Below are 23,612 nucleotides of genomic sequence, written 5' to 3'. Positions count from 1 at the left end.
TCCATAAAGCGGGTGGCTATATCTTCCATGCTCTCTCTTTCGTTTCGAAAGCAGAGTCTATGTCTCTGTGTATATATACAAGTTCCACTATGTTCCTGAAGACCTTGATACATCTATTTCACGTCTACCCATAACCAGAGTCACCCTGTGTTGGGAGTAGGCGGGATACAACGCATGTCTTTTCAATAGATTTGCTGTGCTAGATATCAGAGAGGATCTATCTGTTCAGACAGCCGGAAGAAGGGATGCTTTTCTACTTCGTGTTCCTCTCCACTTGTTCATCAAAATCAGTCTCCTTGGCTTCGTTTCTCAGCCCAGAGTGAAAGAGCTGCTGCTGTAGTAAGAGGTTCCCCCCCCCTCACGTCCTGATCATGTAGCTGTACTGGATATTGCCGCTGAGAAGATCCATGGAACAGCAGACAGACAAGCTGTATGATGGATGACCGGGTCCTCCTACATATCTATACCGTCACAAACATCTCTCTACAGCCTGGTGTATTGATGTATATGCCAGATGTGCATACAACTATAGATCCTGGCGAACGTGGTGTCTGTATGTGTATCTACCGATGTATTTATCGGTCTATCTGCACGTGTACTTCATTGTCTACTTGTATATATGAAGCTTCTATGAAAAGGGTGGCCGTAAGTGTGAGTGGTAGGTTCTTCGTCATATGTTTCCACATGAAAATCCTTTCTCTTTTCTTCTTCTTTGTCCGTCCTTGTGATTCTCTCTATCTCTACTTTAGGAGTCTTAAGCAGAGTGGTATCTCTCCTACCGGAGTACATCATCTCGAACTTTCTCGATAGCACCATCTACTACCGACAATGGGGAACTCAAGGGCCGACGTTCGAAGGTATGTACTAGCCTCTCTATCATAGGCGGTATATAGATAGATTTGTGCCGAGTGATCTTTCATTCATTAGAGCTTAGAGTTATCTTCACTCTGTTTATACGTAAATCGAGATGAAGACTGAAGCAAAACATAAGGAGAACATACATGTATACATACATTTATATACAGGGAGAGGAAGAAAAGAAGGATACATGTAATCTACGGACTTACACGGATTGAGGATTTTCTCTTCTCTTCCGACAGGTTTGGAGCAGAGAAGAGTGTGTGGTTTTCCTCCCATAGTCTTTCTTAAGAAGAAAGGGTCGCTGCATGTTACTTGATGAGTTGACTTGGTATCTATCATATTTCCAGTACTGCTCGTGGTCGGCTGTCTCCTCCGCGTTGACAGGGCTGTCTCTCTCTCTAGCTCAACTGCTGGAGATGCTTGAGAGATAGATAGATAGATACTTCGACGTGACCACGTGTTTGTCTGGTTGTATATCTATGTAGCCCATTCTATATAGCTTGAGCCACCTGTGGATGCCATGGATTCTAGAAGAGAAGAAGGTGATGCAATACGTGCTGCGTACCTGCATTTGATCGTTGTTTTGGTGTACTTCTCCTGTCTTCTTCCTTCTTCTTCTTGTCGTCAGTTCAACCAAATACAAGCTTTCCCATCTACTGGAAGAGTGGGGATCTTCCCTTTGCTTTTCACTTCCGTCCGGGAAGTACCGAAGGCTATGCCTGGTCGGGGCCTGTGATCGCTTCTGAAGAATTCGCCGGACAGAACTGGATTTCTTTATACAATGGAATTAGTACTGCTCCTCCTGGTAATCGAACCGAGAAACATTTAGGCATGAGTCATCTGTGTATGTCGATGGTTCTTCTTCTTCTTTCGCTTGTGGGTATCGATTCATAAGATTCTTCTTAGATGATAGTGATGATAGGTGTATAGGGAGTGTAAGAAAGGAGATAGGCGTAGGATAGGATGTGTTGTGTACGTCAAAACACACATGATTAAAGATGTGTGTGGAAGGCTTGAAGTCTACTGCTGGTGGTGTATTAGCGGTTGGATGAGGTAAGAAGAGAGGGGAAGTTATCCTTCACTTCAGATCTTCCTTGTCTTTTTTGGTCTTCGTTTCTTGTTGAAGTGACGTACTTAGAGGGAAAGAAGGCTAGAGAAAGAGCAGGTGAGAGAAAGTCATTGTGTTTGTGGATAGAGATAATCAAACTCACAGGAAAAAAGGGCAAAGAAGATTCTTTTTTCTCATCTTCACATCTAGTTAACTAAGAGAGATAAGGTAGCGTAGAAAGAGAGGATGGTCAAAATTCCTCTTTCATTCTCTTCTTCTCCTCCCCTCATCCTCATCCTCCGAACACGTCTCTTCTGATATGCCATCTCCATCCCTGTGCATTGCTTCGTGTCTCTTTCTTCTTTCTTTTCGTGTGTTCGTTCTTCTTCGTGTTCTTCATTTTCTCTCCTCCAACAGGCGTTTTCGATGTTGAAGTTTGTCCCGATAACGGCGTGAAGAGCGTGTCGATTCGAAGTAGTGAGAAGGCAGCAGGAGGCTTTCTCGTGATCAATAAATGCAAAGCGATTCAAAGAGTGATGGTCCATACCTATCACTACGAGATGACGTTCCAGAATAATGCAGCAGGAGGGGGGGGCGGACAAGGAGCAGGAGGAGGAGATTCTCTCTTTCTCACAAGCCAGACAGCCAATCCTATGTCGTCGTCTTCTTCAACTGCGGCGGCATCTTCATATCAAGGAGGTAGTAGCTCTATCAGTACCAGCAGCAGTAATAGTCTTCAACAGACACCAAAGGCAGGCCTCGGAGGAGACAGCCTAAGAAGCCCTGAAAATGACTTTCATTTCTTCGCCTATTATGGCGAAAGCGTGCATTTTGGATGGCCTTTCCCTTTCACTTATCCATCGCGAACTGTAAGAAACCACCACTAAGATTCAAGTAGGAAGGTGGACAGCCAGCTGACTGCGTCCATCCGATCTCGTGCATAGTATCGAACTGTCTGCAGGGGGGAGGGGAAGTGACTGATTTTGAAGACTAGTGTTGCTGGAGATGTGGGGAAGATAGCATGAAACGATGCCTGTAGAGAGATACTTGGGTTGTGTAGAGGGGATGGATGCGAGTGGAAGGCCTCTTTTGGGTATTCTGAGGTAGAGAGAGGGAGAAGGAACGAATTGGGGACGGAGAAAAGGCAGAGAAAGAAAGAAACTTTCCCAGGGACTTGGGGATAGATAGATAGATAGATAGCGCTTGCGTGTTCGACGAGATAGATAGATAGATAGATACTCCCTGTCACCACCGCCGGTGTGTGTCTATACACTCTGTTGATCCTGGGAGTACGGCGAGAGGGCCTTGTTTGTTCTTCTTCTGTCTATGACAAACGTAACTTCAGCTTACTGTGGTTTCTGAAGCCTCGCCTCCCTTCCGTCTCTACCTGCGCATGTGTCTCGTAGTTGCTATAGATATGTACATATATATACGTGAATATATTTGGTTTGTTGTCTACCATTCGACTCAATATGACTTGAAAACTTGGCGAGGCAATCTAGTTTTCCTCCTACCTACATCTTCATCTTTGTCTCAACGGACCCACCTCCTCTCTGTCCATCTGTCTCTATCTGTTAATTTTTTCTGTGTCTGTGAATGTGTGTATCTATCTGTTCATTTGTCTCTATCTGTCTGGTGCCTGTCTGTCTGTGTGTCTCTTTGGTTTGGAGAACTCTATGAACCCATCCGACCTCCTCTTGCTCTGTATTGGTTTCTTTTCTCTAACCTTGCTTGGTGTTTCGTCTTCTTTTTCTCATGTGTCCGCATGCATTCAGTGTCAAGTCCTTCTATGGCTTGATAGCCGGACTGTCGCTCCAAAGAAACCTATTTCGTTAGATTTACAGACACCTCAGCATAGGCGGTATGAAGTCAGTCTCGGCTTACGGCATATGCCCCGTATCATCGTGCGTACCGAGAAGCGTGGAGACTGTGTAGTTGTTGAAGTGCGAGCCAAGCCTGGGACTGGAGGGCCTTCGGCTTCTTCCGCTGCTGCTACAGAAACCCCCGTACGTCCTTCACTTCGACAAAAACTATAGTCATCTATCTATGTATATCATACATGCATAGCCATTCATACAAATGCATACGTGCATATGCATACATGCATACATACATGCATACATATTTATCCATATTCGTACATTCATACATACATACATATTCATACTTACATACGTAGCCTTGGGGTTCTTTTCTCTACGTTGTATTGCTTTGAGAAGGGTGAATAGAAAACTGCAGTATCTTTTCTATTACCATTCGAATTGGAGATCTCTCTACCCGTCTAGTTAGTTGTTGATAGAAAGCATTCCTGTGTATCTGTACACATGGGGAGACTACATGGGCGTACGTCTATTTACATCGGGAGAGAGAGAGCGAAGCTCTTCGCACGCGTGTACACGAATGTTCCGGCTTTGCAGGAGGAGGAGGAGTGCCAGGCCTACTTAGGTGTACATAGGACTGACCAACGACTTTACCTTCAGTTCCACATTCCCTTCTGTTGTATGTATATGCGCATTGACTGTTGTTATTGATGCATAATAAGATGTACCATCCATACTTCTTGAGTGGCTGCCGATTCAGGTGTATATCCACCTCGTATCTCCCCTCTGCTGAAGGTACACGGTCATCTCTCCTTGTTCTTGTGTAACATGGTCTCGTCTCGTTCATTTCTCAATCTTTGACAACACTCTTTCCTTGCGTCTTTTTTGTGTTCTTCAAGTCCTTCCGTCTCTTTCTCTCTTTCTTCTCGCTCCAGTGGTGGTCCTTCTCTCCGTTGTTTGTATTGGTGGTGCAGGAACCTCTTGAGAATCTGACGAGCATGCATCTCGCGCTCAATATAGCCGAGCTTGGAATATCTCTCATCTCCGAAAGTCTGAGACAAGAGCTTTGCTTCGCCGAAGTATCGCAGCTAGCGCTTGGATTCCAGCAGAAAGGTGAAAGGCAGAAACTTCTCCTACGTCTTGCGGATATACAAATCGACAACCAACTCTGTAATGCTCAGAAACCTGTCTTGCTGGCTAATCGCGGAGGTGCAGGAGGCGGGAGTACAGACGATGTAAGTCTATCAATTTGACTTGTGGATGTGTGCATATAGAGAGAAAGAGACATACAGATTTATAGGCGTGTTCCTCGCCTTGTGTTTTTCGTACGTGATCCTCGTAATGAACGAAAGGAAGGAATTTCAGATGTTCGGAGTGAGAGAGCTTCAGTGCACAATACGTGGTAGATAGATAGATAGATTAAAGATAGATAGGCATGTCCAGGGGTCACGCAAAAAGGTGATGATGGTGATGAGGAAGGCATGGCAGATTCCAAATGAATTCGTGAGGAGAGTGATTGATTGTAGAGCATTGTCAGTGATATGAGGAACTGCGTTCTCAGGTACCTGTAGGTTGGGTAGTATGCTAGACTGTATGTACATACGTGTGTGTCCATGTAGAGATGGAGGGAGTACGCCTTGGGTCATGACGTCCTTTACTACTTTTGATAAGATGTTCCTTCTTGAAGAAGGACGCTGCTTGTGCTTTGCTTCTTAGAGTTCATCTAGAGATGTGACGTCTGTACACCGGGATTTTGATCACACGCGGATCACTGCGATAGACCGGGTCCAATCACCTCATTTTTCTCCTTTCTTCTTGAACGCGAAGGGTGGAGACTCCCCTCTGCACGAACAGAGATTCTTATCTACGTAGGATCTATGAGTGATTGATCGAATGTGTTGCGCGGAAATCAATGGAAGTCGGAGAAGGGCAACGTATGAGGATGCTAATAGATTGTTTTAGGGATTCCTGTCTCCGTTTAGTTCTTTCCTTCATTCTTTCTCTTGCTCGCTTGCAGCTGGCAGCAGCTACAGATCGCTATGGCTCGAAGCCTTTCTTGAATCTCTTCGTCGTGAGGCACCATGCATTTAGCCGAGATGTTGTCCTAAGACGTGTCCATGTGGAAGTCGATACTCTGGAGGTTGAGATCGATGCTGACATGCTTAATGGCCTAAATGTAAGAAAGGTCAAGAAACGCCGTCAACAATTCATATACTCCTGTCTCATCTACCAAAAACGCGTTCGACGGGAAAGAGGGCGTACATGTGTAGGGGCTGTAGATACAGCGAATGCGTTCGGCTGACTGACTATGGTATTAACACTCTAGTTCTCGCTAAACCGATTCAAGGAGTCCAAGGGAAACGTCGATCGAAGGGGCTTGTCAAACAACTGCTTTAGGGTAATGCATGATGTCTTGATGGAGGCTATGCACGGGAAATCTATCTAGCTTTGCGTGTATGTAACCATACCTATGTAAGTCCATGCGGTGTATATGCAACCTAACGTAGAAAGTACGTATCATTAAGCTCAGTCAAAGATTTCGGATGTACTTGAAGTTTTTGCTTTGTCATAGTGTCCCGTCTTTTCTGTATAGATTGCACGAATCGATCGTCACGAAGAAAGCAGATTAGGAAAAAAAATATGCAGACGAACAGAAATATGCGATCCTCTCCAGCTGGTGTTGTCGTCATCTCGGTATTATCTCCCCTTTTCATTCATATACATGAATCACTGAAGTCACGTATAGAATCTCAGACCTACAGACAGTAGGCAGGTAGGTAGCGGTAGCTACCTATGTAAGTTTATCCTCTTCCATGCTGCGTACTTTTTCCGCTCGTAGGAATCTAGGTCGGGGGCAGTGAGAAGGGAATACGTCTCATACCACCCGTTTAGCAGACCTTTTCTTTTCTGTTCTCACATCATTCTTCTTTGTTTCTCTGTCTTCTCTGTCTGCTCCATCCTTCGCCCTTCTACTCCTACTTCCACTCCTACTTCTCCAACACGCCTACGTATCTACTACCTACGAATAAATGATGAATGAACGCGCAGGACTTTTTCCACGCCTGTCTCGATTCTCTCGGCTTCGGAGGCAAGAAATCGTCTGGCGTTTTAAGTTCAGACGGAAGTAACTCAGCCGGGCGAGGCGGCGGGGGAGCAGGAGGTGGAGGTACTGAGGGCGCTGCTGTAGGAAGTAATAGTAGTAGCAGTAGACGAGCAGCAGCCGGCATCTCTGGGAAAGAGTTACAATTTTGGCTCTCTCATCCTTTACAAGATGGTTATGTGCCTCCGCCTTTGCCGACCGTCTTATCTTTAGAGAGTCTAGTCATCGAGAAATTCGAGATCTACTGTTGGTGTTCTTTCGTTCTCGATAAAATGCACATGCTCTCCGATCTTCTCAAGGTTGGCTTGCGCATTCTCATGGCTTCTGGCAGGCTTGAGCTCATGGTAAGAGTGAGTGGGTTGTAAGGAGCTCTATCTATCTGTTTCCTGAGATGTCATGTGTTTGCTGTCGGAGAAAGGTGGCTCAAGACGCCATGTCGATATCTATGGATGAATGGAGGTGTAGGTGATTTCTCTCTACACGTTTCTGGCATATACCTTCCTACTTGTACGGAGGGAAAGAGAGAGACAGAGAGGTGTAAACATGTCTATACGGGTGTCGGTATGGGGCGAGGAGTAGGTTTCAAGGGATCAACTCACTGGGGGCTTACAGCTGTGAAAAGGCGTTCGCGTTCATGGCCGAGCTGGTGTGTTACTCCGTGGTGGTTAGCTGTCTTTCACATGGAAGAGAGAACAGAAGTTGCACGGGCAAGGTGTGTAGAGGAGTACATCCTGATACCTATACTCACGTATACATAAAGGTATCACACGTATCAGGGGTAAGTAAGTGCATGGCTGGCGGGACAGGCAGACAGATAGACAGGCATGCAGATAGATAGATAGATAGATAGTGTTTCCGTCTTGGCTGATACTACCCAACCTTAGGTGAGGAAGGGGCTCCATGAGGGAAACAAAGTCCTCAGTAATACAAGAGTAGTAGAAAAAGAGAGGTTCCCTCTGTTCGGTGATTCATGGGTAGAGAGGAGGTACAAGTCGTTTGCTTCTTTACAGTCGTATACCTTCTTGGGCTACAAGCGGTTTCATGTCGTGCTACTTGGGCTGTGTCTATCGCCATAGTATCTCTTCACTCTGCCTTCGTGCTTTCTCTTGTTGTCTACAAATTCGTCTCCTCCAGTGTTCTCTTGGCGTGTTTTCTTTCTTGCTTTGTTTTCTTAGGGAGCTCGACTTCAGTTCCAGCGAGAGGAGTTCCATGCGATTCGTGGAAGTGTGAGAACATTCTTAGCTTGTTTACACGATCGTTATACACATCTCCTCTTGAGCTCAATCTTTTCATCTCTAGGACAATCATCTCTACTTAATCTCCCTCGCATGCCATATGAATTCGGAAAGAACACCATAGGGTTAGCAGCGAATGCTGTGGATAGTGTCAGTGCAGGCCTAGGAAGTCTTCTTTCTACCTTAACTTTTGATTCGGAGTATATCAATAGACGCCAAAGAGAGCGTGTTCGAGGAGCTAATAGTATGAGAGATGGCTTTATGAATGCGGGCAAGAATATAGGGGAAGGCGTATGGTCTCTCACAAACATTGTGACGAAGCCGATAGAAGGAGCTCAACGAGAGGGTTTCGGTGGGTTCTTCAAAGGTATCGGGAAGGGACTAGCTGGGTCGATTGTTAAACCACTTGATAAGGTCGGTCAGGCTGTCTCGGATATGACGAGAGGGATCAAAGCTGAGGTATCCAAGCCTCTGGGGGGGATGAAGTACAGGACGGAACGACGTCGGAAACCTCGGATGCTCTGGGGAGAACACGGTGAAATAAGGTAAGGAGACAAGAAGGAAAGGGACGACCAAGAAGTGTTCACAACACGTCTTGACAAGGATGGATAGACATGTATATACATGTATAGAGATGCATGAGCTATGAGGGTTTGTGGCATGGATATACAACATTTAGTACACACGTGCTGCGTGTTTTTATCTTGAGGGGGCTCAAAGAGACGAGCGGATTTTCGGTATACGACGTTGTTTAGGTATAGCAGAGAGAGCCATACAAAGTGCACGGTAACAAGGGAGGTGATACGTGAATGATTAGGTGTATCACGGGTGGTCCTTCGTCGATATCCAGGACGACTTGTTGTCATATCTCCCACCTGGTGAAGCACCATGGACTGAACGTGCTCTTAGCACGGAAGAGTTTACTTCTACATGGCATGTGTCCATACATGTGTATACACATAGATGAAAACAGTCATGCTTTGAACTGGAGGTAGGTACGAGACTTCTCCCCTGAGTGACTGACTCTTACTTCCGTTCTTGTCGCTTCCCCGTGAAATTCCCGTAGGGCAGAGAGGACACAGGAAAACGAGTGTCTGTACAGATGTGCGACAAATGTCAGTCTTTCGTAACTGGGATTTATTACTTGCCATTGCTTTCTCCTTCAAATTATTGGTCAAGTTCATGTTTCATCACGAAGGACCGACCTAATATAGACAGGGAAGGGCGTGGGGGATGTGTAGAAGCTACGTCACGCGGTTATATAACTGACACAATGAATTCTTAGATGGACTTTTCTGTTATCTTGCGGTTGTTCCGGACTTTCTCAGGCCATACGATGAGCAGGAAGCTTGCTTACGTGAATGCTTGGGACTTCAAGTAATTCGCCGACTACTGAAGTGCATAACGATTGTCCGACAAGAGACATTACCCGCGCATTATTTAGCTTTACTCTTTTATCCGAAAGATGTCTTTTTTGTAGACTTGTATGGAAATCGGGGTGTCCCACCTTCTTCGTCAGGCGGCTCAGGCAATAGTGGCAGCAGTAGTAGCAGCTCGAGCAGCAGCAGTACGGATGAGGGAAGTAGTCGGGCATCGAAACCTTACATCATATGGCATGTAAGCATTCCATTGATAAAGGAAGTAAGAGCAAGCACTCACGGCATTATCATTCGCACCGCCTTACCTGGTACAGGTAACGGGGGTATAGGAAATGAGAAGAAACAACAAGAAAGCTATAAAGGATCTGCAACAGGGGCAGGGTCCTCTGCCGGACGGTCTACAGTCACTCGAGCCGATATTCTTGGGACTAGCAGTGGTAGCGGTGTTAGTATGAGCGCTAGAGGACAGAGGGGGGGAGCGGGCGCGTGGTCGTCCTCATCGGGGGGGGCGGCATCCATGGGGGGTGCAGGAGGGACCGATGGAGGCAGAGGAGGGACACAACGAAGAGGAGAGAAGTTTTTCCAAGTCCCTTGTCAGACTGCTGCTCTCACTAGGCAGATTTACCAGGAGCTACTAGAGGCCCAAGGAAGTACGAGTGCTGTCATAGAGCTGGGTAGCTGGCAAGCACTTCAGTATGCTAAGTATGAAGATGAAGAATGAACGGGATGGGTACTACGGCATCATAAAAGGAAAAGGATAGAGGGGGAGAAAAGGTTTTTCTCGGACATCCGTTTGATAGGTTCCCTACAGTTTGAGACATTCGTTTCATGACTGTCTTAAGGTGTGCTAGGGAGCTCGTCAGTCAGTTCAGTGGTCGGTGCCGTAGAGGGTCGGATCAGGTCATCGGTGGATCGCTTCTGCTAGTTGTGGTTGAGTATTGAAGGGTATATTTCCTTCAAGTGCAAGAATAATTGCTCGTGGGGGCGCGCTGAATAAACTGGAGGAATCCCAGTGTGTCGTCTTGTCATGCTGGCTGCGCTTTGTACTCATTTCTCGATGAAAGAAGTCATGTGTCTTTGTGTAACTTGTCTTCGCCAAGTCAGTGGACCAAATCTTGCATCCCTACCCTGCATGAGCCCGGCAGAAGAGGCCGTCACGTACGGACGGTGGTGTGACCTGAGAACCAATCTAGCGTATTGAGAAAGGGGTTCTACAGTCACAAGGATCCGGAAGGCGGGTCCGCAAGCAAGAAGGTTTGCTGATTTGAGAAAGACTAAACTGTCCATCTCTCTTGATATCTGGGCAGCAGTTTGGCCTCCGTCGCAGCAACCTCTTACACGAGCGAACTGCAGGCAGCGTACGCCTTTCTCAGGACGTGTGCTCGGACTATTGATGGACCAAGGAACCTCCCCGTGGGACATCTCTCCTTTAAAATACCGATCTTCACCATGTCTCGGTTTCCTCTGAAGGGTGTATCACACCGACAAAACTCTAGGCAGACGACGGGATACAAGCGATATCTGATCACTTCGTTTGACGAGAATAATCGGGAGACGCGGACAGCCCTAGAAAATTCAAAGTAGTGCTGGCCAGAGAAGCCAAAAGAAAAGGTCTCAAACGCACTGTCAAAGAAAACTAAAACCTACACAGTCCGACGAGCACACGTTGTTGACGAGGGTTGACAAAGAAGAGCGAAGTGTAAGAGTGATGCTACGAGGTCACCTTTGCAGGTGGCGGGACCGTTTGGGTTTCTCGGCGCGTAAGTGTTCTGCGGGGAAGGATGATCTGCGAACACTTTTACGTGGACGTCTGTTTGAGCACCTGGTCAGTAGCAGAGATCGTTCAGAATGGTGTCCAGACACCTTTTCTCGGCAGAGTGCCTGTTGGGCTGCCGAAGGCCGTTTTCGCGGCCATTGGAAAACCGTTGTAACATGGAGAAGTTTGCGGGGAGTCCCGTGTAAAGTATCGCTGTACAGGCGATCGCGATTCCAGTGACTTCCCAGTTTTCCCCGTAGTCGAGGACACAACAGCCGGCACCGCGCCTGGCGTGTCAGTGTGTCTTTTGTGGTTTTCCACTTGGGTTGCGGGCATATTGCTCTCCTTCCTTTCAATCGGATTCTCATCGTGGAAAATACCGCAACCCTGGGGATCAGATGCCGCCGCCAGGAGTACGGCCTTCCGAAAAGTCATCTCGTGTCCGAGATTTGTCTTCGATGATCGCGAGCCCCCGGACTTGGAAGATCCCGGTGTCGTGGAAACGTAGCCCCTGTCCTCGTCAGGGGGACGGGGCTGCACCCGCTCTGTTTCTGGCGACGCCGCGGCAGGAGAGTTCCCGGCCAACACAGATGGGCAGCCTGCAAGTTGGAAGGCATCCATGAAGAACGGCAAAATGTACGTCCGGTGGAGATTCTATGGGCTGATCTATCTGTGTGTTATCACTTGCTTGGGAGTGTTTTACGTTCCTGCTTTTTTTTTGAGAGGATTCGCCTCGACAGAATCTACTATGGTGCCCAGCGATTCCCAGTGAGGAAGACGTCATGTCTAGCCGTGAGCGGCCGTGGAATAGCGTTGCTTGCTCGTGTACATATATAGGCATTCCTTTCTGAGTGTTCACATCGCCCGAACCATCAGCGGGAACGATGAGTGAGTGAGGTACCTGTCATGCCAATACGGGAAGGCAAAGGTGGTGGGGGCGCGAGGGAGGGAAAACCCACAGCTTCACCGGCTGTAAGTCCGAAGCCTCGAGGGAATTCAGCCTTGAGAATCTCTCTTTCGCCCTGTTTGGTAGGCTCCGGTTTCAAACTAAAGGGTGACGTAGAGATTCCTGCGTCCCTATCGAGTAGAACAGCTTTAGCTGCTGCGCTTCCCCTAGTGGGGTAACCCGCGTCTGCTGGGGATGTAGTATTCGAATGCTTTTGTTGCGGCGAACTTCCTTTCTCCACACGGTAACGAGAGAAGAGCCACCGGGGGTGCGATGAGAGAAGTGACGGCGGCTACGAAGCAGGAAACAAGAAGATGCAATGACACACTTGACGGTGTCTTGGGAAACACACGTCAGACGTGCGAATGTCCATGGGCTGACTGTGTATAAAGTGCACTTCCACGAAGGCCGACAGAAGGTGCTCTTATCTAAGGGGACAGACACCATACTTGCCGAGAGCGCAGAAACGTCTGGATGGGTTAGTCCGGGTATGTCCTACCATGTCAGTAGGATCGAAAGCGACCCTTTGAACCTTCCACGGACTGAAGGATGTTCGTCTCATGGTGAAGCCGTGCTCTGTGTTTGGTTCCCTGCTGCGCGCGACCAACGAGCTTCTGTCCGTGGAGCTGAGTGCGTAATCACTCAACTGAGGAGTACGCGTCTCTGCTGCCGACGTGACTAACTATTGAAACAGAGCATACCACCAACACTGTCTTGTGTATATGCCCTAGAGTCGCGTCCAGCAGCATCCACTTTGCACCCCAAAAGCCCCCAAACGTGACTTGTCTTTCCGGCCGGTACACGGTCTTCTGATGCTTCTGATGCTTACCTTCTTGTCCGGACTCCGGGGGAGCTCCCCTGTTTCCGGTCCAGGGGGGGACGAACTTTGTAGAGGGACCGAGCCGCAGGCTGATGGTGGCTGGAGCACGCACAATCATCAGATCTGATAGAAAAATACGAGAAAGACTCACGACACAGCTGCGCGGTGGACATTGTGGGTCGGAAACCCAACGTGTACAGGCTCCTCGAGCACCGCGAACACGTACTGGCTTGGTACCGCTGTTGCGGCGACAATCTGCCCAGCGCATGCAAACAGTTTCCGGATCTTGCCTCTGTTTGCTTTGCTAAAGCCCCAGAGCAAGACCCCCAGGTAATATGCTCCGAAAGCAGGTGCGCATTCAAGCTGTCTGCCTTGTTGGCTGGACAGTTCATGACTAAGACGATGGCCTTTGAACCCAACAATCTGTACGAGCTAGCTGCTGAGAGGCCAGATCGGACGCGGTTCGAATGTTCTCTGCGACTGGTCCCCCTTCCCCGGCGAAACAGCCGAATCGAACCACCTGCAAGTCGGAGCAATGAACTCTTTTTTTTTACCTTTGGAATGAAGCCGGGAGAGTGCGGACTCCGTTCTGTCTGAGCAGGTAGTCAAACACAACAAAGTGCTCACTCAAGATACTTGTCCAGGTGCGCTTGGAGGTTCTTCTATAGAACGTGGCAAACATCCAGAGTCGCTGCTTGTCTGCTAATGTGGACAACAATTCCAGGAAACGTCACTTCTAGCTCAGCCTATCGTATCACAGCCGCGGGTTCATCAGACGTTCGGATTGATTGCTATATGTTCCGGTCACTTGACTCCGACGCAGTCCAGCGGTCTGGGTCCTCGACCCAGCCAGGGAAATCACAGAAGACTGAACTTGACCAGACAACACTAAGCAGTCCAATGACTCCTAAAGATTGCGATGATACGGGCTTGCGTGCGGTAGTGTATGTTCGCCGGTGCATGTTATTTCCCGAAGCCTCCAGGAGCAGAGCTTTTCTCGAAGGCGTTCGATTTAGGAGGAGGGACCATTAGTGGTTCCCGGGATCCCCTTTTCCCGAGGAGGAGGGACAGGTGATCGTAGCCTGTACGTTCATTGATCTGCCTTGATGAGGGGACTCGGTTCGGGCAAGTGCATCTCCCAAACCGGTAGCTCGTACATTCTCTTCAGCATTAGCGAGCCATCGGCTAACGCCGTACTCCTTTGCGACAGAAGTAAGGACCTCCAGAATCTCGAGTTCGACAGGCTGAGAGAGGGACAGTGAGTGCACGAGCTGTTCACAGCACACGAAAGAAGAGTGAATAGATGGTTTCGATCGAAGGCTTAGCTACCCGAACCGGAGTCGGGGGCGATAACTGCGGCTGAAGTTGTGTGCCAGTGTGGTGTATTGGGTCAGACGTTCTGTATAAGCTTGGCCGCCCTCTTTCGCGGATGTCGTGCCGGTATATGGCACCCTACACAGTTTCTCGAAAGTGAGCTCTTGGCTGCAGTTGTCTTTGTTCTTGTTCTTCTTAGCCGGGAGGTAGACTTCTGTAAGCTCACCTTGAAGTGTGCCTCCTGTTTTCCGTTTTTGACAGCTTCTTCAACGAAGTGTTGGCCGTACTTCATAGCCAGTTGCTTTCTCACCACCTTGAGTTCGTCAATATCTGCAATCCAGAAAAAAGAGAAATAAGTAGCAGCGGCCTGCATGTAGGAAGGAACATACGTGCTTGCACACGCACTATAAAACACTGCCTCACAACTCTCTCAACTGGCCGGAGAGTGGACGATGGCAGTTCGGAAAAACACTTGACAACTGCGGCCAAACAGAAGCTGCCGTCTGATGGCGCGTGGTGCGACAGAGCTTTCTCCGTCCCCCCGACTCGGACCATTCAGAAAGAAATCGTCTGGAGGGAACACAAGTGGCCAGGGACACGAGTCGATCACAACATCGTCGCTACTCGGATAAAGTACTTCACCTTCGATATGGCCCCCTCGTTGACCGGAAGTGGCGTTCCGATGAGAGCGTAGAACCTCCAGTTTGACACGCTTCGGACAGCAGGCCGAGCCTACCCTTTCTCTACGGTGATACTAGGCAACGACAGGGAACGCTGACAACAGCTCAGGCAACATCAGGGCGTGCAGAGTCCGTTGACGGGAGAAAAAGGATTTCTTAGAATCTCGCACTGGTAAGAAAGGCACTAAGCAATCCCTCTGCGCCAATATCTCCATATAAGAAACACACCTTGGAAGTGCCACGCAGCTGGCAGGTGGCATCAGTGAACCATGTGAGCACAACTTCTCCTGGCGAAACCGTTGTTACAGCAGTCGGCAAGGACTCACTCAGTCGCGGCTCGCAGTAAAGGACGCTGTGAACGGGAGAGAGAAGGTCCGAAGGACAGAATTTCTCCGAAGAAAGATAGTTCTGTGCACACCATGCAGCGCCCACGTGAGCCGCAAAAGACCCAGAATAACTGGATATGCAGAGGGCCAAACAATGGATGAAGGTTGTGTCCGACTACAACAATATTTTGGTGAAGCACCCCCGGGGAACGCAAGCCAGACCAGAGCCTAATAAAGGTGAGACTTGTGTGAGGGTCCTTGTTATCGCACAGCTTCCATTTGACGAATGCAGGGACAGACGCCAAGTCGGCGACGTCCACGACACCGTAGTATGAGAAAGACACGTGAGTTTCATCGGCACCTGACGCAGTCCTCTTTTCAAGTGACCTACCATACGAGTAACAATTAGTTCGCATAGTGTTTGCAGGATATCCATGGCTCTCTCCATTCTCGACTCTCGTAGAAGATGCTCAGCTTTTAATCTTGCCCTCTCCTCTTTGCCTTCGCTGTGACACACCAGCAAATTTCCAAGGCTACAGGATATCCTGGTGGTCACGAGGTTTCTGCTGGCCTGTTTGAGAGGGCAAGCCCTGCCAGTGCGGTCAAAAATCCTGCAAATCACCTCACTGCGGCGGACATACAGCGTCGTTCTGCGTTGTCCAGGAGCGGGGAACCCTGGCAATTACAATGGCGCTCTACTTAACTGGGTTCCGTTCCAACCACTCCTTTCAGGAAAAAACAACACCTGTAGGCGCTTCGTCAACAGGACGACGCAACTGCTGGGAGATAAACACACAATCACAACTAAGCAAGAACAGCCAGGAAGCCTGCTTCTAGATGTACCTGAGAAGGACCGCAATCTCAGCCCGCTGCACCCTGATCGAATTCTGGAGTTTGTTTTGATTCATGCGAGCTGAAGAAAAAAAGCATTCCCAAACACTATGTTTTGTTGGCCGTCGACCCTGTTCAAAGGCAGCCCGCGCACCGTTACAACAGGTCCCTATTGGCACGCGCGCAGCGGCTGAGAGCTCGTGTCCGAGTGCTTCCTTCGCAAACCACCGGTGTCCTCACTGAAGAGGTCACGCCGCTGAACACAGACCGACTTTCTGTGCCTAGTACGACAACTGTGCTTCCCTGAGCCCGAACAGAGTCATGCTATCAGGGGGCGAAGCCGGCCGGGAGAAAGCCACACGCACCTCTGCTCATGGCCATTTTCAGACTGGCCTTGCAGACGGCGGAATCAAACTTCTCAAACGGCCACGCGAACCCTTGTGTCGGCCGCCGGGACTGAGAAAAAGAAAGCAGTCGCCTCATGAAGGTCTGCTCTGCTTCAGTGGAGGGTGAAGCGGTGCGACGGGTACGGCCGGAAGCGTACCATGCGCTTACGTCGAGACAGCAACTCTACGATCCAAACAATTTCGGGTGCGCTGGCAAGATAACAAGACCAGTTTGTTTAGCCCATGTATTGTGACTACCAAAAGGAAGTTCCGCATGCGGAGAGGGAGATTCCTTTAAGCGCTCCACTTTGACTGCAAGGCCACTGACAGGCAAGCGGCTTCCTCATTGTGTTCCAGCCCACCCCGGGAAGGAGAATGCGTTCTGTGGTATTTGCGCCCTGCCCGGGCACTTTTGGCTTCGATCGGTAACCAGCCACGTCCCTTCACCTAGGCTCAAGAAGCCGGACTTCAGGGCTTCAACGGGTAGTCATACCCGAGAACGTGCTTCGTTCCGCCTTGTGGTATCCTGGCATCCAAGGTGTGGAGTGCAAGGTCAGAGTGGTTACTTTTAAAGTGGTCCTATTGATCCCCTGATCTACTCTTCTGTAGTCCGAGACTTCAGGAAGCGCTGGCCGTCAAACGATGTCTCAGCCGCTCATGCTGTGATGTCTAGTGAAGCTGGGCTGCGGCTGGAGCCTGCTGAGGGTTTTTTCAAAACTAGGTAGTCACGTTCGGTGCTTGCAAACCTAGGCAGCGCCTCAGTCTGCTGGTCTCCAAGTGAGGACGCTCTTCCCGAGGACGCGCCGGGAACTGCAGGCAGCCGCAAGGACACAGTGAAATAGCGAGTTACCGCCAAGCACAGTCTGTGCCATCCACGTGACCCCATCCCGCGACACTTAGTTGCCACCGATCGTGGCAAGGGCCAGGTAAGCACTGAACTCCTAGCCAAGCCCCAGAAGGTTGTTACGCTTGCTTAACCGAAGCACAAGTCGGAAGTACGGGCTGGATGGAGCTTTGATACTACCTGCTATCACTGTTCTGTTCGCTGTCCAATTAGGGTCGACTTCAGGACAGGGGCCAAGCCAGCGCACGCTGCAAAGTCGAACTGGCTCTCCTGGTACCCGTCCATTCTTTTTGCCAGGTCCTTCGAAGCTTCGTTTTCTCCCCGTGTCTCCCTTAGAGCGTTACAGCTGTGACGTGACAGTGAGACGGACCGCACATGAGCTCCGCTTCTTTGCCAGTGTCAGACGGAAACTGCCGGCTATAGTGCCCGCGTCCCCATCTTCGACCGCGAGTGAATAGCTATTAGAGCGTCCAAGCGGTGAACCTCTTGACACTTATCCCAAGGTTCAGCGTACACCCTTGCTTTCAGCTGTCACCCGATTAGCAACCACACTTCTTATTCGGCGCCGCAGCGTGTAAATGACTTTCTCAGAAACTTACTTGCCTCGGACGCCGTCTACGACTGACAGCAGAAACAGCTGTACCCACAGATCCATCTGCCATGAATCATGGCAATACTCGGTACTACGCTCTCTGAGGTGGGCCTGTCCGGTTGCGCATCGGGCCTTAGTGGGAGGAGGCACGGCCCTAGTGCGGTGCGCCATAGCCTGCTCTCTCAGAGTTCCAGAGAGTGCCACTCAAAGAATGTGATGTAGTAAACCGTACGTCGCCGGCGATTCACAGGGGGTGCTCAACTGTGATGGCAAGCGGGACTGAATTACAGTGCATCTCAAGCTGCTGACGGCTGATACGATACGTGCTTTTGCATTGCTGTCTGGTTGAATGGGACGGTCCGTATCCCCCCGGAGTTCCGACCACAAGAGCACTAAAGGAGTATGCGTGCACTGAATGCTGCCCGCGCAGACAATGAACCCCCCCCTTCCTTGACAGTCCCAGCTTCAACCCCAGCCGGAAATGTTAAGGGCTGATCTATCTACCTTGCCGACAGAGCTGAGTCCAGCCTCGTGCGGAGTTCTCAAATGTCACCCTGAATGAACTGGGCTGCAGACAGTTTAGCCAAATCGGTAGGGAACGCGCCTCCTTCCTCGCGAACTGAGGCGAGGAGTACGCGGAAAACTACCTCCGATCACAGAATGAGCCAGGCACAGCCCAGGGCCAGGCACCGTACTTTCCGTGCGAACAGCGTCTCCGAAGCCAGCGCGAGTTGCAGCAGTGTGGGGCGCTTCAGCAGTTAGTGCTTCCCTTCCTTTTCAATTTGTGAAATAGGTATTTCCACAGAAGACATGGGGCAGCCGCGATACCACGTGCTTTAGATGCCAGACCCGAGTCCTTGCTGGAGATCCGTTCACAGGCCCCAGGGGCAAAGGGCGCCAAGTGCCCCGGTTCTCGGACAACGTGTGGCTCCGCTATCTCAACCCCCTTGCGTAATGCTGCAGCTGCAAGAGAAACCGCTGTGATGGGCCGCTCGAACCTTCTGATGAACATACTTCAGAAACGAATGCGCCGCCAATGACTACTGAAGCGTTTTGGGGGCTCAGGAGAAATTGATAACTCGTACTGCAAATGAATTCTGTCGCCGCCCGGACCAAGACGTCAGGACAGTGGCATAAAGAACTTCAAGCTTTTTCTAAGGAAGCAGCGTAACCGGGTCGCGGCCCGTTCTTTTAGCAAGACTGTGGGAATGGGGAGATCACTTGCAATGGGTGGATTTGATTTCACTCATCTGGTCCGTCGTGTCTAAGCACCCGCTTCTATTCCAGTAATATTTCCCACGTCGCCCCCTCCTGAGTCCGCTTGAGGCAAGTAATCTCCCTCTTTTTTCCAATACAGAACCTGACTGCCATACACCTTCGTCAGGTTCTATCCAACTCTTTATTTGGCCCGCCAAAGTAGCACACCTTGTTGGCGTCTAAAGAAACCCAGAAGCGGTCCACAAGTGACATGCCCGGTAGGGACTGCAGAGGCTTTGGGCTGCCTTGGGAACTCGGCAGTATGCATACGAATCCACCCTCTGATTCTGACGTGAAGCTGTAATCCGGGAAGAACAGGCAACGTCCGATGGTCTCCAGCGACTCTCTGGTGTGTGGCCTGCGAGGGCGCTTGCCCTGAGTTATTACAAATCCAGACTCAAAATGGGGGATAAAGGCCTCGGCAAAGACCTTAAGCAGGTCATGCAGCGTCCTCTTGTCAAGGTAAACGGGCAGCGCGCGTGCACGAAACTGAGGCTGCCGGTTCCGAAGACGGTGCTTTCCTGGGACCAAATTGGAGTCCGGCGGACTCCAGCGCAGAAAAGAGCGGATGTTGACCCTTAAACAAGATCATAGGCGGAAATCTTACGCCGCCGAAGTTGCGGACTCAAGCAGTATCCGCCACCAGAAATGGCGGGGCCAAAACCAAGAATATCTATAGGTTTAATTCCGTCGAGTCCGTGATTCGTTTCTGTCTGCAGCATTCGCTTATGAATCCCGATATGCAGGCAGAAGTCGTCGATATTATTATTGCCTCGATCGACAAATTCACTGACAGCAAGGGTCCGAACGTGGAGGTACGTCGGGGAGTATACTGCGTGTTACTTTCAAATGCTGTCACCAGCGTAGCGGCGAGACAAGACACCTTGTTGGTCTTTTACAAGAAGTCGGAGTCAAACTGGCCACTAGTTATGCGTTGACTTTCTCCCTTGATTCAGCTCGCGACGAAACTGATAAAGGAAACATTAGATCGACAGTATGGACCCGCGTGGCACTGCGTGATCGGCGAAGGGTTCTCTTTCGATGTTACCGCCCAAGTGAGATACGAGGGATCTGCTGTTTCTGGGACCTGGCAGATCCGCACAGGCCAAAGCAGACTCTTTGACAGTTTGGTAGCTCAGCGTAGCTGTCGGGCTACTTGCTCGGACCCTTGGATGGCGGCAGAGCCGGGAAGGCGCGAGAGCAGGCAGTGGCAGGACTGGGAATATATCAAAACCGTTTGCGTAGGTGTTTTGGCCGTGCAGGAAGAAGCCCTTCTTCTCGTCTTCTACCAAGGGAACTTGTCTATTCTCACGTTCAAATGCTGACCTCGAATAACGAGAGACTCTTTACTTCCGGCGTCAGCGGGCAGCTAGCCACCCTCCGGGGGCTGAGCCCGCAAGGTCTCCTTAAGCCGACTGCCGCCGTGATTTTCTTGCAGTCTTCTCCAGCTTTTCACCTTTCTGGTACAGACGACTGCGGGTAGGACTTCGGGGGGAGCAACGCTATTGCAGTCTTGCCGTCAGGCTGGACGCACCGATTGAAGTCATTACTTCTGCAGCCCCGACTGTCATATACCCTGCTGTCTTCCTTCCAAGGCTGCAATGGGAGCGGCCGGGCAGAATTTGCTGCAGTATTGTAGGCCCCAGGTGCACCAAGGGAGCCGCTGGGAAGCAGGGAGCGGCTGCGTTATTTGATTTCTCTGCTGTTAGGTCGAGAAGTAGGAAGCATTACATTACTGGTACGCTAGCTTTTGTGACGCGCCCACCGGTTGACCGCCACTCTGTGGCGGCGTGTCGAGAATAAAGCTCTATCCGCAGCGCATTGCAGAAGTGGTTCTGTGGCCGTCGTGGATATGTTTTGCAATTGCACGTAAGTGCCACTACGCTCGTTTTTGATCCAGCGTCTTCCGAAGACTTTGCAGGGGATTTTATACTGCCATGATGGGTACCTGGATCGAGGGCACGCCGACTAGTCAGAGTTTTCACTAGATAGCAGTGGCTGTTGGTGGTTTCGATCCAACAGACGCACCTCACGTATGCATCGTACTCGGCGCCGTGATTCACCCGACTTCCCGCCTACAACCGCAGCCTCTCCGCTGCTCCTGAGACTCACTATTTGGTGGGCCAGAGTCCCTCCTATTTCAGCGCTCTTTCGATATACGAGTACCCCCCCTCCAGACAAGGGGAACGCACCGCTAAAAAGAAACTGCATTGCTTGGGGTCATTTCCAAACTAGGGACGGTGCTCGGCTCTGGTGTTGTGCCCCAGCCCCGCAAAAGGCCTGGGCCCCACACTGGTCGTCCAAAAATTGCAACAAATTGAACTCCGGGCACCTCCCCAGAAAGCCATTACCAGCCCCAGAACGAGGATGTTCCTGTCTTAGGTAAAGCAACGTTCTCTTGCCGCCCGTCCGGGCATGTGTCCGTCTGGTCCTCAGGAGTACACTGGTCAGAGCAGAGGACCAGGGAGAGGCCTCGTTGTTTTCCTCCGGCGCTGGGCACGTGTTTGCTCTGGAAGCCGAAGCACGCAGTCTCTCGGGGAACAACGAGGCCTTCTGGCGGCCCGATCCAAGCTGTTTCACTTGCTTCACCCTGTGGCTCTCCAACGAACTTCGTGCTGAAGCAATCTGAGAGTAGAACCACTTTTCCTAGCGAGTGGAGACGACTGCAGTTGCCTTGGTAAAACCTGAAGGGTGGCAACTTGTCTATCAACAGACAGATGTCTTTTTCCATGGCAGAACCCTGTAATGAGGAAAGCGGCAGTCTGGCGGCTTGGCTCACGCCGGCCGTTCCGCAAATTCAGGCAGCTGTTCAGCTAGTCCTGCAAGACGTGAAAGCGTGTCGTGAGCAGGTCAGGTATCCTCGCACACTTTTCCACGGTTGGCCCCGGCACAGACCCTCACGACTTCGGCTCTCTTTTGAACTCGCACACAGCCGGATCGGAACTGCGCACCCTGGCAAAGCCTCCTTGTTTCCCCAGGCCGACAGGCAGTTGTGGAGAAACCCCTAGGAGTGGGCCTTCATGAGGCCGTAGCAGGGGGCGCACATGCATGCACTACACCCTGGCAAGGAGCCAACAGTCGGAGGTAGTAACACAGGGGCCCGCTTCAACGAGAACAAGACACTCTGCAGCTAGTTCGATAGTGTGGAGTGATACGTAAGCAGCAAGGAGACCGCTACACCCATCATCCCAGCTGCCTCCAAGTGATGCACTCCGCGTGGCTGAACAGGTCCAGTTGGCCGATAATGTTCTTTAGGTAGCGTCCCATTTTTCCGATGGCATGCCACAGATTGATCTAATTGGGGCGCCGAGCCATCCCGACGAAGAGGGCGCTGACATACAAGAATGCGAGCTCGAATACTATCTTTCTTGTACAACGAACACGCAAGCAGCGATCCAGCACATACAGGTGTGTCAAGCGTGGATTAGCAGACCACTTTTTGCTCGGTGCCTTTACGGGAGGTACACGCCTGGGGCTGACGGGCTGAGCTGGGGCGAATTTTCGTGAGTCGTCAGCATTTCATATGACCGGGCAGCGCCTACAACAGCCTGTGACCAGACACTACAGTGGGTCCTGCACCAGAGAGGCCCACAACATAACTTCCAATGTCTGCAGCATAGCCTCAGACACAGGCTCACTTCGCCGGGCCTGACGTGGCAATTGGACAAGCCTGGGACACGACCTGATAAAGAGCAGACCTGATAGTGGAGGAAAGGACGCTGTCTCTTGTCGGCCTTGCCGAGGTCTCATGCTCGAGACAGCAGTCGAAAAAGGTGTCACAAGTGTCTTGGGTCTGACCTGCCAAACAAACTTTCTCGCAGGCGAAGGAGTTTGAGGATGCCAACGCAGCTTTGAGGCAGGCTGAGACTTCGTTGCTGTACTGGAAGCAAGAAAAAGGCGCAGCCGGAACTGTTGCCTTCCTCCGCTGCAAGATCGCCCTTCTTAACGCCTACGCATATTTCCATAGACGGTCTGCGCCTCTGGCCATCAACTTCGGATGCTGCTAATCTGTTTTCGTAGTTGGAACTCCTCCGTTGTGCATCGGAAACAACACAGTTCTGATGTAGCCTCTGCTGCGCGAGAAATTGGGCTGTGTGCGAAGCTTTTTCCAACTCCTTCACCTTTTATGGGTTGAGAACAAGAACACAAAGCATCGACAAGTTCCCCCCACGAGCTGCTCAGCGGCCGAAGCTAGAGTCTGGCGAGTTCGAGAAAAGAACCTGTCACTGTCGATCGGGGAAAGGCGCTTCTTGGAGGGGGATACCATTCACGTGTCTCGGTCGCTACATGCTTCTATCCTTATTCCCGCATCGTGGAGCGATTGTCGTTCGTGTCCAACAGGAAACCAAGAGTTGCCTCCACCAGTTTGTGTAATAGGGCTGGGGCGCTGCGCTCCCCTTACCTGGTGGGAGCGAGT

At 50.5% G+C, this 23,612-nt stretch overlaps 4 protein-coding genes across 4 annotated transcripts in view; 3 read left to right on the top strand and 1 right to left on the bottom strand.

Moving 5' to 3' along the window:
• CSUI_001575 (vacuolar protein sorting-associated protein 13) overlaps positions 1-10,145 on the top strand; it is a gene marked incomplete at its 3' end in the record, with an annotated part of 41,717 nt that extends 31,572 nt beyond the window's left edge. The window contains exons 16-24 of the mRNA XM_068061780.1: positions 750-857; positions 1,490-1,666; positions 2,327-2,778; positions 3,685-3,915; positions 4,704-4,964; positions 5,747-5,905; positions 6,778-7,173; positions 8,005-8,609; positions 9,393-10,145. Of these exons, the coding sequence (XP_067926247.1) occupies positions 750-857; positions 1,490-1,666; positions 2,327-2,778; positions 3,685-3,915; positions 4,704-4,964; positions 5,747-5,905; positions 6,778-7,173; positions 8,005-8,609; positions 9,393-10,143 (3,140 nt within the window). The remainder of the gene's footprint in view (positions 1-749; positions 858-1,489; positions 1,667-2,326; positions 2,779-3,684; positions 3,916-4,703; positions 4,965-5,746; positions 5,906-6,777; positions 7,174-8,004; positions 8,610-9,392) is intronic.
• Positions 9,970-11,227, top strand: CSUI_001574 (uncharacterized protein). The gene has a single exon (XM_068061779.1). It carries the CDS (start codon positions 10,893-10,895, stop codon positions 11,025-11,027), a length of 135 nt encoding a protein of 44 aa, XP_067926246.1. The 5' UTR covers positions 9,970-10,892; the 3' UTR covers positions 11,028-11,227.
• On the bottom strand, positions 11,007-16,935 carry CSUI_001573 (regulator of vps4 activity in the mvb pathway protein). The gene is made up of 10 exons (XM_068061778.1): positions 16,482-16,935; positions 16,129-16,198; positions 15,677-15,791; positions 15,286-15,367; positions 14,506-14,609; positions 14,123-14,209; positions 13,520-13,558; positions 12,975-13,064; positions 12,101-12,437; positions 11,007-11,798 (listed from the first exon to the last, which is right to left on the bottom strand). Exons 1-10 carry the CDS (start codon positions 16,597-16,599, stop codon positions 11,287-11,289), a joined length of 1,554 nt encoding a protein of 517 aa, XP_067926245.1. The 5' UTR covers positions 16,600-16,935; the 3' UTR covers positions 11,007-11,286.
• Positions 16,936-19,597: 2,662 nt separating this feature from the next.
• On the top strand, positions 19,598-20,520 carry CSUI_001572 (dynein light polypeptide axonemal; the record flags this gene model as incomplete). Its single annotated transcript, XM_068061777.1, has 4 exons — positions 19,598-19,657; positions 19,915-20,010; positions 20,152-20,250; positions 20,458-20,520. 4 exons carry the CDS (start codon positions 19,598-19,600, stop codon positions 20,518-20,520), a joined length of 318 nt encoding a protein of 105 aa, XP_067926244.1.
• Between the last annotated feature and the right edge of the window lie 3,092 nt (positions 20,521-23,612).

This window comes from Cystoisospora suis (genome assembly GCF_002600585.1).
Source record: "Cystoisospora suis strain Wien I chromosome Unknown contig_635, whole genome shotgun sequence".
Classification (NCBI taxonomy): Eukaryota; Apicomplexa; class Conoidasida; order Eucoccidiorida; family Sarcocystidae; genus Cystoisospora; species Cystoisospora suis.
This window is presented reverse-complemented; position numbering and strand designations above follow the sequence as displayed.

Bases quoted from the DNA above. Each gene is read 5' to 3' on its own strand.
- CSUI_001573 (XM_068061778.1), bottom strand. From the start codon at position 16,599: ATGAGGCGACTGCTTTCTTTTTCTCAGTCCCGGCGGCCGACACAAGGG. The intron at 16,199-16,481 runs GTGCGTGTGGCT...TTTTTTCTTCAG, and splicing joins GAAAATGGCCATGAGCAGAG to CTCGCATGAATCAAAACAAA. The intron at 15,368-15,676 runs GTAGGTCACTTG...TGGTGTGCACAG, and splicing joins AACTAATTGTTACTCGTATG to AACTATCTTTCTTCGGAGAA.
- CSUI_001574 (XM_068061779.1), top strand. From the start codon at position 10,893: ATGTCTCGGTTTCCTCTGAAGGGTGTATCACACCGACAAAACTCTAGG.